Source organism: Polyodon spathula, chromosome 1 (assembly GCF_017654505.1).
Source record: "Polyodon spathula isolate WHYD16114869_AA chromosome 1, ASM1765450v1, whole genome shotgun sequence".
NCBI lineage: Eukaryota > Metazoa > Chordata > Actinopteri > Acipenseriformes > Polyodontidae > Polyodon > Polyodon spathula.
Window position 1 is genome coordinate 83013595 of NC_054534.1, and position 17171 is coordinate 83030765.

General features: G+C 35.8%; 1 protein-coding gene across 1 annotated transcript in view; it reads left to right on the forward strand.

Moving 5' to 3' along the window:
* Positions 1 to 14468, forward strand: part of LOC121325371 (neuronal acetylcholine receptor subunit alpha-7-like) — an 89644-nt gene extending 75176 nt beyond the window's left edge. Inside the window, exons 7-10 of the mRNA XM_041267853.1 lie at positions 534 to 728; positions 2201 to 2287; positions 9886 to 9995; positions 13726 to 14468. Of these exons, the coding sequence (XP_041123787.1) occupies positions 534 to 728; positions 2201 to 2287; positions 9886 to 9995; positions 13726 to 14253 (920 nt within the window). The 3' untranslated portion in view covers positions 14254 to 14468. The remainder of the gene's footprint in view (positions 1 to 533; positions 729 to 2200; positions 2288 to 9885; positions 9996 to 13725) is intronic.
* Positions 14469 to 17171: the final 2703 nt, after the last annotated feature.

Consider the following 17171-nt stretch of genomic DNA (forward strand, 5'->3'; position numbering starts at 1 on the left):
CCCACCTCCCCATGTCACTGCCATGACTCACAGGCGGTTGTTGGACAACTGCCGCCCTCTTCCTGCAGCCCTGTGAACACGCCAGCAGAGTCAGCACAGATCACTCCCTGCTACACAACCCAATATCTTTCAGAAAGTAAAACAAATTTTAAAAGCTTATAATTGTATGAGGATCACACCCTCCTTTATATATATATATATATATATATATATATATATATATATATATATATATATATATATATATATAAACAAACTATAGTAAACTTTTGTTAATATGCAGTATAACCATGGGAAGACTGCAAATTTTATGGGATAAACTTTTATAAATGTTTATATGGCAATATTAATTCAAACCTTAATTTAAGATAACAGCTGATTGGATGGATATACATAAATCTGTAATTGGTGGGGCTGTTTCCAGCACTTTTGTTCTCATCCTATCACAGATCTCTTTTGTGATTGTTGTTTTATAGAATAGTAAGATAAGGGCATCTGAATGAATGTAACGTTATGTTCCCTATATTATGCAGGGGTACCAGCGAAGAGGAACGAGCTGTATTATGAGTGTTGCAAGGAGCCGTATCCGGATGTGACTTTCACAGTAACAATGCGCAGGCGCACTCTTTACTATGGCCTGAACCTTCTTATCCCTTGCGTCCTCATGTCAGCCCTGGCCTTATTAGTGTTTCTGTTGCCAGCTGACTCTGGAGAGAAGATATCACTAGGTATGACTAGCATTTTTTTATTACTGGATTTCATGTACAGAAACCCCTGACTAAGCCATATGACTGCTTTCTTTACTGAGCTTTTATCTCATATCACAAATATTCAATAAATATTTCTGAAAAGCCTTTTGCTGAAGACCTTTGAACAATCTTCTAGAATTATTTAGAACATTGACAAGTTGAGAGAAAATATTTTAGATATCACAGTTTGTCAGAATTGAAGTGTTTCACAGTATGTATTTAATATACAAAATCAACAAGTTTAGGGATATAAGCAATATTGTATCTTCCTTCATATGTAAGCAATTATGACCATTTTCAGTTATTACGGTATGATCGTAGTGACAGACAGTTCTGGAAATGTAGCCCTCACTTAAATTGTTTGGGAAGAAAGAAGATGATTGATACAGTGTTCAACAGGATTTGTAGATTTGTTCTTCAGTGTACTCTTTTAGAACATCATTGTACCTAACCTATCATTTAACCTCTAGGTTAAATTTGTTGTCACCTGATAATAGAAGTAACTTTCACTGGAATCCGATTCTTTTTAAAGGGGTGTTTAATAAATTGCCTGTTTGCTTGAGTAATCTGTTCCAGGAGTTTAACTGTGATTACAGCTTACGAAATGTTTGTGGAACCGAAGTATTGTTCCAATATTTAAAGTAGCCGTGTGTGTGTGTGTGTGTGTGTGTGTGTGTGTGTTTTAATACATAGTTTTAAATGTGTATCCTGTGTTTTACACGGTTGTTGTTGGACACCTTTGTAAAGAAGCCAGTCATAGCTCATATGGCCTTTTTTCCAAACAAATTTTAAAAAGAAGATATTCCAAGGAAGTAATGTACTGTATACTGGCGTGGAACGTGATGGGAAGAGCATTATGTAGAGAGACCGGCACTTTGTTTGGGCTGAAGGTAGTACAGTACTAAATAAATAGTATTGGGGACGTTTTTGCTTGTAATATAATTGGAGTACACTAAGTAACGTGCTTCAAAAGACTTGCTAAACCAAATCACAATACCATAATGGAGATGTAATGCAAACTCCAATATCATAAATGTTACAAGTTTCAATAGTCTTAAAGTACAATAGCAGTGCACTTCCATTGCCTATATATGTCAAAACTGTGGAGTCCCTTCAAGGTCAAAGCATTGTACTGGCTACAGAAAAAGGCTTGCAAACAGCATTCTTTAACCTAGTGTAATAGATATCATGTTTTAAAATCAAATTTTGAGACCTACCCTGTATATGGTGAGTGGATGTGCAGGGCAGGGAAATGTTATATATTTTTTGCTACAATCACTTTTATTGATGATTGTTTTGATGAAATTTAAGTTGGGAGCGTATCAAGAACATAAAATTAGGCAAGGTATGGTACAACTGGCTTGGATTAGTGAATGACTAGATAAATAAAATATAAGTGATCCTGTACGCATGTTGGTTCTAAATTAATAATTTATTTTTTTGTTTTTCAGGGATCACTGTGCTACTTTCTTTAACAGTGTTTATGCTCCTGGTAGCTGAGATCATGCCAGCAACGTCTGACTCTGTTCCACTAATAGGTAGGTTTGCCTTATATTAAGTGTGGATGTCATAAGGGGGCTTAAATAGACTGTATTGCCCTTTGTAGACTTAATCAGAAAATGTTTTGGTTCATATTGGGTGGTAGTTTTAAACCTTTTAGTGTCTCAACCATAGGCATAATTTACACAGGATCGCGGGGGACATGCCCCCCCCTCACTTTTTCAGGGGGAAATGTCCTTCTCACATTGCAGGAGTACTAAACTTTTATTTCTCGATAATTTTATGGTATAATCACGAGTCAGTAGAAGCCAATGGCAAGAAATGGGATCGGATCCAGGATCACTGGAGCTGGACCATGAGATGATGTTTTAATACGAGGACATGAATCAGGTGCCACAGACCCGTAATGTTAATCCCATCTTGGAACTGCACACACCTTAACTAGGAAAACTGGCCAATGAGAAGTGAAAATACATGGTTTGTAGGTGAAGGACCCTGGCTGACAAATTTGTATACAGCCTGAGATCACAGTAATGTTGTGGGGGACAATGGCAAATGGGCGGACAAAGATAGAGGAGGATGCACTAAGTTGCTGTATCCAAAACACAGGAAAATGGTTTAAGTTTGTAATTCACCGTAGCTTGTGTTATTTACTAATGTTGTCACACTGAGGTTTCTGTCTACTTAGTTTAACGTTTAATTTTAAATTGAAACAGTAAACTTAAAACAGTAAAATGACCTTTATGCCTTGTGCGAATAAATAGACGTCAATAAAAATGAAATACATTACCAATAACTTTTTGCACAATTATTATACCAAATGATATGCTACTGATTCTAAATTTATTTTGAGTGTTTAAGTACATCACACAGACACTCACATCTCTATTAATCAATGTTCCAAAAACTAATTCTTGGTCATATTTTACTAAACATTTTTAAGCAAATAAACAATTACCATAAAGAAAATACTACATAATTAATAGGAAAAACTGTGGAGAAACCCTCAACGTTTCTAGAAATATATTTCAAAGGCAATTCTCATCCCTCTTATTAAATCTGCATTGTGTCACACACAACTAATACTGGCTTTGTAATTCCAAGAGTCGTAAGTGTAATATAGCTGTTTGCCACACTCACCACCGTGACAGCATTGTGCCAATTTATTATTTTGAATGATTGCCACAAGAATGTCTTTGGATTTTTAAATTAGACACACAAAGGATGCAATGTTTTGTTACACTTGTTTAACATATTTTATTATGACTAATATGTATTAAGAATAATCTTCATGCATGCCCCATCCACAGAAACTGTTATCCTGTCCCGATCCCACTTCCCTATAATATTGTTGATATATAAATAGTCTTCAAGCTTACCTCTTAATATTGTCTATAATTACCTGGCACTGTGTTATACCCCTTTTTTAAATAATGGCACATTTGCAAGCTTCCAGTCTTTATGAAGTTGACCTGTTTCTATTGAACTATTCATGATTGTAGCCAGTCTACTTATTTCTACCCTTGTTTACTTAAGCACCCTTGGATAAATCATGTAATGGCCCGGTGATTATTATTATTGTTATTATTAGCTCTTGTAGCTTATTTATACCTCTGCTTCACTGTTGCTGAAATCTTCAAGACCTGTATGTGCACAAACGTGTGGCACTGGCAGCATATTATTTCTGTCCTCCTGGTGAAAACATGAAAAAATTATTTGTTTAATAGATACTTAATAGATCAGATACTTTGCAGTGCTCATAAACCTTATTATCATAATCATCCCTTAATATCTTAACCTCCTCTTTCACAATTCTTTTCCTTTTTGTAATATTGGAATACTTTTTTAGGATCACATTTGGCATCATTGGCAGTATTTCTTCTTAGATCTATTTTGGTCGTCCTAACAGAAATATTTATATTTTTAAGCACACTCCTCTATTCTTTCCAATTGTTTTACTCTTCTGTCTTTCCTATAAGTCATATATAGCTGTCTGAGTTTATTTTTTACTGATCTGTTTAACTGTCTTGGTGACTGCTTGTTAAACCTGATCTTTTTCATTTTGGATATATACTTGCATTATAACTTTAAAGCTGCTCCATTGAACTTAAACTGTCATATACTCCAATTTCCTTGCCCAGTCTATTTCTCTCAGTTCCTGCCTCATTCCTTCATAAATAATGAAAAGGTAGAAATAGATTATATAAAGTACAGACGTGAGGAAAATATTGTATCAGAAAGAGGAATAAAAGTAAATTAAAATAAATGTGAAATGTGAGGGTGAAGAAGGAGGGGATGGTAGATAGTGGGAGGTCTTAAGTGGGAAATATCTGCTATGTTCTTTTGTCACATTCATGCCTTAAGGGTAGGCACAAGAGGAGCATTTCTCCTGGTAGGTTGGTGTGTGTGTGTGTGTATATATATATATATATATATATATATATATATATATATATATATATATATATATATATATATATAATTATAGATATATCTATATATATAGGTTTCACCAAAAACATTCAGTTTACAACATAATCATATCTTTGAAGAGTGCAATCCTATTTTAAAGCTTAGTACTATGTTGTTCAGGCATTCAAAACAACCTTATCCACCCATCTAAAACTAACATTGTTAGCATATTCTACTTTTTTTTCTTATGTTTTTTTTTTCTGGTAGAGAATTTATCCTTACCCTTTTCTTTTAACAAGTAATTAATTCAGAGTGGCAAGGTGATGTCAAGTACGTGACAGTTTTATATGCGGGATTCAAACTGCAAAAGTTGGGTTCCTCAAGTCACAAGCTCAGGTTGAGGTCAGAGATGTAAATGCCAAGGAAATTCATGGTTAAATTCATTTTAATATAAGCATTTCTCAGATATTTAATTCTGTTGTCTGTATTGTCATGTTGTGGGGATTGGGTTGTTACTTCAAAGCTGATTTAGATAAGGTACAGGTCACAAACAGTTAACTCTTTGAAGCTCGCCTTCCAAAATGCTATCTGATTGTCTAGTCTCCTAAAGTGTCTTAAAACATTTTAACTAACGTAAACACAATGTACAATTGCACTGTAGCTTGGCAAGTTTTAAGAATCATTTTTAATTACATAACTTGTGGACAGAAGTTTAATAGTTCATATGAAATTCATATGCTTCTCTAACAAATGTAATTAAAATTATACTGAATAGGAGGTTTAAATGATAAATGTAAAATCCTATGATAACGAAATAGGTGGATACATTCCATTTCTAACACACCCTTTTTGTGTGACACGCAACTGTTCATCAAATACTGTGAACCAATGGAAGGACCTGACAAGGATTTGTTTACAGTACAAGGGAACACTTATACATAGTGTTATTTAAACTCAAAACAAGGATTTTCACTCTCTCTGCTCTCCTCTCTGGATTCGCTCTTTCTTCAAAACATCTCATGTCTCTCAATTCATCAAACTCTGAAGTTCTTCAACAAAGATGCAATGATGCAATTTTCAAAGCTGTCCCGGAGCAGATGGTCTGCCTCTGGAATGACAAAAGCTTTTGCCTACGGCCTTCACAAAGATACTGCGCTGCTTCTCAACTAACTTCTACAGAGAGGACGACAGTGTTAAGAAGACTTTGTTTTAAACATCGCAACAACAGAATAAGTATCAAACTTATGTTGTGTGTTTACAAGTAACTGAACTGAAGCCATGCTTTTGAAATCATCACAATATGTAATGTGTGTCTATTCAACTAGATGCTGGACATTGTACATGCGTACTTAGCCACGTAGAAGCTGGCGCATGTATTTGTAATGCGTGACTCAACCAAACAATGCAGGAATTATTACGATTGCTTCACTAATGCAGAACTCTATGACCAGAGAGCACATTAAGGATTAATTATGAATATTTAACAATGCATTACTTTTCCTTGAATGTTTTATTGTTTCATCTTTATACATATGTTTTTTTTTTTAAATTTAACTATGAAGCCTAACCTTTATTCGTCTTCCTTTGAGAATATGAATAAATGTAATAATAGTTTGGATCGTTAGGTTTCTTTTTGTCTTATAACAAATACACATTTGATTGATTTGAATGATCTAACATCTCAAACAGTTTTTAGTATCGTAGTGTCACAGCTGTTAGGTCATCACGTGAAATTGAGATCTGTTTCTATTGTTTAAAGTGAAGCCAGTGTTCCATCACTGGCAACTTTTACACAACCCTAAGTCAGTCAAACCTCAAAAGACCTTTATAAAGCACTGAATTCAAGATAACATTAAAGCCCTTTTTTATGTAAAGAAAGCTCAAAGAGATTGCGTGGCTCTTGAATTGCATTTGACAGATTCTCATGCATTGTAATATGTTTGTCATGGTGGATTTTTTTGTCATTAGCCTACTTTAATGCACCTAAAAAATAGGCAGCCAGGCAAACAATCAAGAACTAGAGAGGCAGCCTCAAAAAGCCCTTCTCCTTGAATGTCTTCTGCTAGTTGTCTTGATGTGGCTGTGCTTTTGTTAAATACAGTATAATCGTAAATCTCGAAAAACTACTCACTTCTAAATCTTTTGTAGTCATTTTTGTATTACTTTAGTATAAATACATGTTAATTTGGATTCATATGTTGTTTTTTTCTGACTTTATGTGAACGAAAAGACACAGGTTTGCCCGTTTTCCCATTGGAAATAGTGATATTTTGAAATATCACTGTCCTGGTCACAAAAGCAAAGTTTGTGGGGAATAATAGCCATTTTCTATACTTTTGAGGCATAAGCAATTAGGAAATAACACTTACTACCCAGGAACAAAAATTGTGTTACATAGTGGTATCAGAGAGACAGTTTGATAGCAGAGACGGCTGAGTCAGTGTTGGGAATTCAGACAGATAGATGTGATTATCATTATTACTGACAATGAATCCCAGCACATGTAGACAAGTAATATGACCTCTAAATTGAAATAGCAGGAGATGCTTCACTTCCTAATAAATTATGACTACCATTAATGGCCAAAAGGGTATTTTTAAAATAGTCATAAATGTGTTTAGAAACTATAAAAGCTAGCAAGAGAAGATTTGCAATTTTGGTGAATTTCTTGCTTAAGTGCATTGGAATAACAAAACTGTACTTAAATCACACAATAAGGCTGCAAACTGAAAGGAATTAGTATTTTACTTTTTTACAGTAATTCTTGGTGAAAGGGTTGAGAAGAATTTTGTAAATTATCTATGTGAATTAGAGCATTGGTTGGTGTCAATGTTGTTGGACAATACTATGTATTTGGCTTTTGTCTACAAAACATGTACAATTAATTTGCTGTTTGTCATTAATTCCAATGAGAGGATTGCTTTCAACCTTTACTAGTGTTTCCATGTTCACTAGAGACTATTTATAGTATATAAAGACTTTCAAGCAGCAACCATGAAGACCAAAGAGCTTTTGAAACAAGTCAGGGATAAAGTGGTAGAGAGGCACGGAGCAGGAGACGGGTACAATAAAATTTCTAAGGTCCTGATTATCCAGACACTACCAAGATCAGGTCGCCCTCACAAACTGAGCAGCTGGGCTATTTTATACATAAACACCAACATTAACACACTACACGCAACACATAACACAAAAATACACACAGGGACAGGGCAACATAAAACACTTAATAAACATAAAGGGGCGGGACACTCCGCCACACCCAGTCAAAGTCCTAACTTGAATCCAATCGAAAATGTATGGCGAGACTTGAAGATTGCAGTCCATTGACGACCCCCCAACAAACTTATCAGAACTGGAGCAATTTTCCAATGAAGAATGGGCAAAATTTTTACCATTCTACTGTGCAAAGCTAGTAGAGACCTATCCAAAAAGACTCATAGCAGTAATTCCTACAAAAGGTATTTCTACCAAGTACTGACTAAAGAGGATGAATACTTAAGGGACTGACCAATGCTGAAAAGCATTCAACACCACGGCAAATACAGATAGTGGGCACTTGAAATGGGAGGTGGCGGATACTGATGAAATGGACTGAAGTGCCACATTAGTTCTTTCCTAAAATTGCCACCGCCTGCTGTATCCTGCACAAACTCTTGTCAACAACAAAATTAGGTGTTCAGTGATCAGTGGCTGCCCGTGAGACAGACCGGGAAGGTTACCATTGTTGCCAAGTCTCACAAGAAAAAGAAAAGCGACACTGCCTTTCGAAACAAGCAAACCCATGTCAAAGTATGGGTGTTTATGCAAGTTCCAACCAGCAACTTGACAGTTGTGAAGGTTACTTCAGCCACCAGTTTCAATTGGACAGGAGTGATCTGAGGAGTCTCGTGCTGTCAGAGATTCTCTCCTTTCTTTTAAGTTGTGTTGGATTTACTGTTGTATTAAATATTAATGATGCAAACAAATAAAACATAGTCAATACGTTAATTTGCAATTTCATTTGGTCAGTTCTGAGAGGGCTGTTTTGGGCGATCAAGCTGGCTCATGACATTCAATTCACCAACTATATTTACTAACGTGAAGGGCAGACACGCATTGTCTTTAGACATAGCTGGGATAAAAAAAGGACAGGAATTAATTCAGTTAGACATTTAAGCAGCAAGGGTATTCTCAAACAGCTGCATTTATACTATAAAGGGCATAACACAGTTCATTGTAAGTTGTTTAATACAGAACTGTAACCCCGTAAACCCATATACAACATGATAGACCAGACAAAGCAAAAAACAATAACAAAAACCTGCACACATTATCATTATAGTGAACTATTCCAAAGCTAACCATAAAATCGCCCATCAACCACTACTTTCTGCCATCTTAGAATCCACATTAACAAGTGACCTGCTCCCTTGCAATATTTGGAAACACACATGGAACTCCTGTGTGTTTCGTCATTTACATGAGTAAATGACATTTACCCTATCCCTCTCTTTGGCCTTTTTTTCGTCCACAAACCTGATTTACTTGAGTAATTCTCCCAAACATGTATGTGCATCACCATTTCATGTGTAAATTGGCCCACATGGAAACCCCATGATTGTCCAAATCAACAGTACAAAAGGTCACTCTTGAAATCAGGACTTTAAAGGATGTGTTGCAGAACCTCTTAAGAAAGGGGAACAAGTCTAAAAAGCTAAAATAGGTACAAGAACACAGACATTGGACTATGGAACAATGGCCAAAGGTGCTTTGGACTGTTGATGGATGCACAATGACATCTGTGCCTTCTGCCAGTTCTGTTGTCAATTCAATGCTTGTCGTCTTTCTGTTCCTTAAAAAAATATTATTGTCAAGTTTTGCTCATCCTTGTTAGACAGCTTTTTGGATCTTCCAGTCCTGGGTTTGTCAATTACAGATGATGTTTCTCTGTGCTTGTTGATTTATGCTTCGGATACCCATCTTGAAAATTGAGTGATGTGAGCTATTTCACTCAATGTTTTTCCTTCTTTGTGCAAGTCAAGGTTGTTATAATAGTAGAAAACACTAGTGGAGGCTTTGAGTAAATTGTTGATGCTCATAATGCACCAGATTAGAAATTAATTAGATTAGTGTTTTAATATTTTGAGAAATCTGGAATTGACATTTCACTATATCTGAAAACCATAATCAAGCGATTAAAACAACTAAGTCCTTATAATGTATTACTGTTTTCTCATTTCAGCTCAGTACTTCGCAAGCACCATGGTGATTGTAGGCCTTTCTGTAGTCGTTACAGTGCTGGTGCTACAGTTCCATCACCATGACCCGCATGGAGGAAAGATGCCAAAGTGGGTAAGTGAAGTAGAAACATGATAAGTGAGCATCCTCCTTACTGAAGTGCTCACTTCCATCAGGATTCAACAAGATATGTATGGAATTAGGAATAAATCCCAAACTACAGAAAATAAATGAAAAGTTTGAATTACCTTGCTAATGAATTAAATTGAGTAGTTGAAAGGTAAACTAATGACAAGGATAACAAGCTAATGGTTAAGAGTGCCAGTTTCCTCTGTGAGATGCATTTCTTTAAAGCAAACATGCAAAACAAATGGTTAGGCTTTCATTCTGGGACATCTTTTGATAGTTTAACATGTTTGTATTTGTGCTTTATGTATACAATATGCTATTAACAAATCATTCCAGCTTTTGAAGTTGTTTTTTCATGCTTTTTGAACAAAGAAAACATTTGTACACTCGGCTATACGACACTCAGATACATGTCAGTCGCATTTTAGCGTCCTTGTTTTAAGAATGAAATCAATCTCCATTATATATACACTGATGCGCAATGAAAACGCAACAGTAAGTTTTACATCAATAGCTCACTGGGCACTGTGACAGTCTGGCTGAGTGGTGACGTCGGAACCAGGAAACAACACAGACAGGATGGGTTAAATGGTAAATGTACTTGCTTACGCCGATTTATTGCAAAAATAAAAAGACTTATAGAGAACAGTAGACTTAATTTGCATGTGAAGTGATTTGTGCCACCCTCATGTCTAAATACAATTATACATTTTAACACGTGTGCTCGTTACCCACATTAGATCCTGTGTACCAACTACAATACGTCAACATTAACACACCACACGCAACACATAACACAAAAATACACACAGGGATGGAGCACTTTGCCACAGGTACATACATAATGTTGTTTACATTTTAAATAGTGAACATATAGGTTTGTTGATTGTTTGAGTAGTATTATTCCTTGGGATAACAAATTACTGAGCTCAAGTCATGTGATTTCATAAAAATGCCAGGTGCTCAGTGTTTGGTATTTGAGTTGAGTTAAAATTGCCAAAATGACTTGATTTAAGAATCTGTGTAAATAGCCATTCGAAAAGACATGATTGTAATTAACGCAAAAACAGTGAAAGATAGTACCATGTCCTGCTTGAGTAGTGATGATTGCCTGGTTGCTATGGGCATGATTGAAGGCGTCCTGTCTGTGAGAGAAGTTGGAGAATGAGATGTTCTGCTTCAACAATCAGCAGACTAGTCCACAGAAACTAGGAAACTGGCTCTGTGACGGACTGGCCACGTCCTGGAAGGCATAAGGTCACTACACTTGCCCAGGAGCATTATGCTGACTGTTGCATTGTTCAAGCCAACTGGTGGTGCAACCACGACCAGTCAACCTTCGCCAGCTGGCTGCAAGGGAAGAGCTGCAATTCAGAGGCTGGTCAGGTCAATAAGCCAACTTCCAGGGTTGTGTTAATGCTCAGGAAGGTCATACCCGATACTAACTTTGTAATGTTTTTTATTTTGACAGTGTGTCATGTTTCATACTGTATTTTTGTTCACATTTTGTGTGATTTTGTTTGATATCTATGTTTAAAATATTTGATTAAATCAATTCGACCCGAGTGTTGTTTCTTTTGTGCATCAGTATATATCTAATAAATTAATGTACTTACCCGTCACATGCGATTTCTGACTCCATTACCAGTATTCTGTTGCAGAGCTGATCTCTTCAATGTTACAATTTACTTGATTATCTGTCAAAGCCCTTTTTTTTCTCGAATGCGCAAATAAGTCTGTCTCGTGCAGTTACACAGGGCTTCCTCAAGTCTAACCTGACGAAAATGCAGCAACTGCAAAGCAAACAGGACCAGCTACTGTAATGTAAAACAGTTAATTGCTTTAGTTGCTTTTGTGCGTTTTCATTTGCAAGTGAACTGTGACATTAGGACCTTATTGTCTTTTTGATACTGTTAATTATGGAAACTATTTTTTTAATCTGCTAAATTGCACTGCCTTTTATGTTTTGCGCAGTTCTGTGCATGGTAAGATTTTGATTTAATATTGCTATTGGGTTGTTAATGGAGATTTTTTCATACTGATACACACCAGATTTAAGTGTATACTGTATTAGTCCACTGTCGTCTCTTGGCAAGTATGACAGAATCATATCGGTCTGAATTAAAATACTACTGTTGAAAATATAGTACTGTAACAACAAAACTAACTACAGTACATCTAAGTGGAAGCCTACTTATTAAACACAGTCCTTTCAGCTATATCTTTTTTGTGTTCCCTGAAAAAAAAATGGAGAAAGTTTGGAACAGGCCAAAATGAAATAATCAGATATGTGTCGCACTCTTAACTGTCACTAAAGTTCAAATTGTATAGGGTCGGATATGTGAGTGCTAACTGTATAATTACTGTGGCTTTAGGAAAGAAACAATTCCCAGGAGTTCATGCTTTTACTGTAAATGCAGTTTGTGTTGGAGTAACTGGAAAAATGCATGGTCAGTTATGAGATTCACTGTCCTTTTTCTTTGAGAGCCTTCCCCTATAAAACTGCAGCCCACTGTAAGAGCACAGTATATGGTTAAACATTGTAGCAGTTGGCTCCAGAAAGCAATTCACCTTGTCAGCTAGGGCCCCCCAGTGACAGGCAACAAAATTCTAAGACTTACGCAGTGGGTAATAAATGGCTCTAGCTGACCACTCTGTCGGTGTGATTGCATTAAGTGCACAATACAGGCATCCTTGATCTTGAGGAAGGGCCCTTCATTCAGAAAACATTTCAATTAAAAGTATTCCAGATTTTTCACTTTACAATAGGAATATACGGAACACACATTTTATATCCAAACTGCTCTTGGTCAACCACAGGGAGGAGGAGTTTAAAATGCTCAGATAAATGGTCAGTTTGGGTAATTTGGTTCAGGTAAAGGTTAATTCTGGGTTAAATTGTATTTTTAATGTTTGTTGTTTCCATTAGTGATTTTTAGTTCACTACACAGTGAAGGTTGAACTTGAAAATAAACAGGCATCCTTTTAATTAATGTATGGCAGTGCTGACTATATCTTGTATACATGTATCAAAATTATGTTACTGGCACAGAACAAGCCATAGGCAATACAATATTACAAAAAAAACAACATGGTTTATTGACTATGAACAGCTTTTAAAGCTGTGTGTTTGAAATCTTATATATTCATTCACCACTGAAATCCCTTGTGATGTAAACTCTCATAATTAATTAACTCCATGTGCTTCAACAGCACCCCCTATGGGCAGCTTTTTTTGACCACTCTGCATCAGTGTGTATACCCTGTACTGACTTTATGCCAACCCACTATTTTAGTTGTAAAACAGACTGTTAGACAGGTGATTTATTATGAAATTATTATTGCAGGATGCGATCATTCTTTAGAAATGACAACTCTTACTAGAAAATGCAAAAAAATAGTTATACACAACTACATACTGTATAACAGCAAAAAAAAAACAAAAAAAACACCAGGAGCTATATGCTGACAGCTTTGCCAGTATTCAATAGTTGTAACAATGTTAATAGGAACCATGTATTGCTGATCATTTACATATCTTTTTATTAATAAGCAATGAAAAAAAAGTTACAACCTTGAGGAACATGTAAGTTTTCACCATTTTACAACAAAAATATACTACAAAATTCCCTTTGTTTCTTTTTTTTTATGTCACTGCTCAGTTTTCTCTTTCTTTCCATCTTTATTTTATTATGTGTCATTGCTGTTTTTGCAGATACGAGCTGTGCTTTTGAACTGGTGTGCTTGGTTTTTACGGATGAAGAAGCCTGGAGAAGATAGAAAGCACCTCACGTACAAATACAATCCACATGTGCATCATTCCAGTGCCAGCAGCATTGAGATGAATGTCATACCTGGACAGCAATCAACCAACGGGAACATGAATATGTATTTTGGCTACCATGCTATGGATAGTCCTTGCTGCCCCCCCAGCACTGATTCCGGGGTGATGTGTGGAAGAACAACCAGCTCGCCCACAGAGGACCATCAAACCATTCCCACCAGGACTCTCTCAGAAAACATCCCAGAAATTGCTAAAATCCTGGAGGAAGTGAATTACATTGCTAGCCGCTTCAGAGATCAAGATGAAGGAGAAGCAATCTGCAGCGAATGGAAGTTTGCAGCCGCTGTTGTTGATAGATTGTGTCTTGTAGCATTTTCACTCTTCTCCATTATCTGCACTATTACAATATTAATGTCAGCCCCTAATTTTATAGAAGCTGTTTCCAAGGACTTTACATAATACACGCAAGCAAAAAAAAAGTTTGCAATCACAATAACTGAAGAAAGCAAACTAATTGCAAATATACACATCATAAAATATTAATCATATTAACAAGAAAATACTGCAGCTTCTGAAAATTACGGGAGTTTACAAATTTTTGTCAATGTGTTAATCCTTCACTACACAAATTTTGGATTACGAATTCCATATTTAATTATTATTTTCTGTCTGTATTAAAGGGAAAGCTTCAAAATACTAGAATTAAGGCTTTGGTTTTTATTCATATCTTGGTGCTTCTTTTTAGCTATTTTCGAGTTTATGGGGTTTTTTTGTTTTTTTTTTCAGGGCTTTCGCTTATGAAATTTATTGTTTTCGGTTACTTTCCAAAATGCTTGTGTGTTTTTTTCTGTCAAAATAGGTGTAGTAGTAACTTGACAGTACTTTCTTTCCTTTTCTGTCTTCCGCAATGAAATCCTTATGGTCACAGGCACATTCTTCTGGGGTTTTTGTGAGTAGGCATTTTTTTCACATTTTTCCACAATTTGCAGTTCGGTTTTAAATCCTTTGTATCTTAACTGTATTATAGCTATAAATCCTGCGAACCAGCTTTCATTCCTACTTTGCTGTCTTGTTTTAAGTCTCGCAAGCAGAGTCTCCAATAGAAATGTAGGAATGTGCTGTCACTCAGTGATAGTTACAAGTCAGGAAGGAGGGACATTTCCCAGCTGCACTGGGAAAGGCAGTGCTTTTTTTGGGGGGGGGGGGGGGGGGGGGGGGATAGTAGTAGTAGGTTATTTTTTTTAATGGAAAAGGGGTGGTCAACGTGAATTGAGTAATGATTTCCAATATTTTTCCAGTGTTTTATTGGCTATTGTTTGTATCTGAGGTGTTTTTATATGTTAAAATCAAAAACCAGAAGCCCTAGCTATAATACATTCAAGACCACTTGTACCTCTTTGTAAATTTGCTTCAGATGTGCTTCCCACTTTACAAGCTTTCATTTGATTGTTACAGCACTGCTGATGGTGTTTTACATTGCTGTGCAGGAGATGCTGGTTATTTGTTATGTAGATAGTCTTTTATAGCCAAATTCAAGCCAAGCTCATTGTGTATGTAAAAATGTCTCATTGAGCCAGGATACTATGACGAATAAGTCAACATTTGAGTTATAGCTGCCGAAAACACTGATTCAGCTAACAAATGTGTTGGGATTGTTTTGGGGAGACCAGAATTATTTTGTGTGGAAATTATTACTGTCTCACATTGTAGCTGGGAGGAGGAAAGCAAACTTAGAGGAGACAAACAAAATTAAATGAGACAGTTAAAATATACTGGACATTGTATAAAGAATACATATCAAGAATACTGACCATTTCTTTATGATCAGAAATTATTGGAAGATAACTGGGCAGTTCATGAAGGTTTCCCTTTAATACTAAAACTGTAAGCATGAAACCACAATCGTTATTCTTTATTATTTAATTGTATATCAACAGCACTTGTATGTTTTTTGTACAGTACTTTCCACATACCTTGTTGACAAGAGGAAAACTGTTTTTAAGACATTTCTTCATCATTGCTGATGAGCGTACTGCCTGCTGTGGGGAGTTTGACAGCCACCCCTTGCAGAGGTGGTAAAAATATGCTTGTAATTAATTCAAAGATTTTATTTATTTTTTGCAGTGATGTTTTGCCAAATGAGTAACTCTTGCTAAACATTTAAGGTAGCTTTGCTCCAGTGATATGGAATTATTGTATTTATTTATTTATTTATGTTAACTTTATTATCCAATGTCCCATGTGTAGCTGCATAGAATGGCACCCTTATCAGTCAGGTAATGATTACTTTATTTATTTAGAAAATCAATATATTTTTTATTCAGCTTGTGATTTTTTGATTCAGCAATCACTCTGTGTGCTCGTATATAACATAGTTTCTGTTTTGAAATGATTGTTTCATAACTTCAGTAATGTCATCATTTTAAACTTAATATGAAACTAAGTGTACTGGTTGAAAATTAATGTTTTGGCAAAAGCATTAAAGTTCATTTGATATTGCAAATTTAGCTTTTTCATACTTAACTATTCTACAAAAGAGCACACCACTATAGTGATCCCAAAACCTACCATTTTAAAATGGTAGATTGTGTGACAGGTACAGTCCGAGCCACTTTATCGGGACACAAAATCAATCGCTGTTTTTTAATTCTAATCTGTGCCATCAAATATTTAATGCGTTTGGGGAAAAGAAAGTTTATCGGGTGAAAATAGAACTACTTACATCACAGTATTATCAAAAAAACACTCGCAATTATTCGAAAATTCAACCTTGTACAAAAACTTAGCAGAAAGGGTTGCATGGCAACACAGACGTTGTCATGCCAACGACTACCTTCCCAATACTGTCAGTCTAATTGCACACACTGTGTAATTAAACTAACTTCATGCTTTTAGAATACTTGCACAAGTCCCGATGCATACATTTTTTCTTTATTCTTAGGGGTAAGCACGTAGGCTATTAAACATGAAGGCTGCAAACGTCGTTTGTATGCACAGCAAATGCACAAACACGCAATACAGCACTTCACAAGTTTATAATTATTATGAATACATTTCTCAGTTGTAATTGAGATACACAAATGGCTAATCATGGATCAACTGAATAACCCTACACACTTGTCTGTTATGCATTGGTGATGATGGGAGTCTGAACTGTCTCAGCCTGTCCTAGTGTTATGTCAAATAGTGTCTTTGGTAGAAAAGTGTCTCACCGGTGACACAGAGCCACCTGGTTACCCTGTAAAAAGGTGCAATAAGGGTAAGTAGGCAGATTTGAATCTGATGACAGTAGCTTAGTGTGTCAATTAAAATAAGTAATAATAGAAAATTAATCTCTGTTCGGGGCGGGTTCCATTTAAATTTTACATGTCTATTTT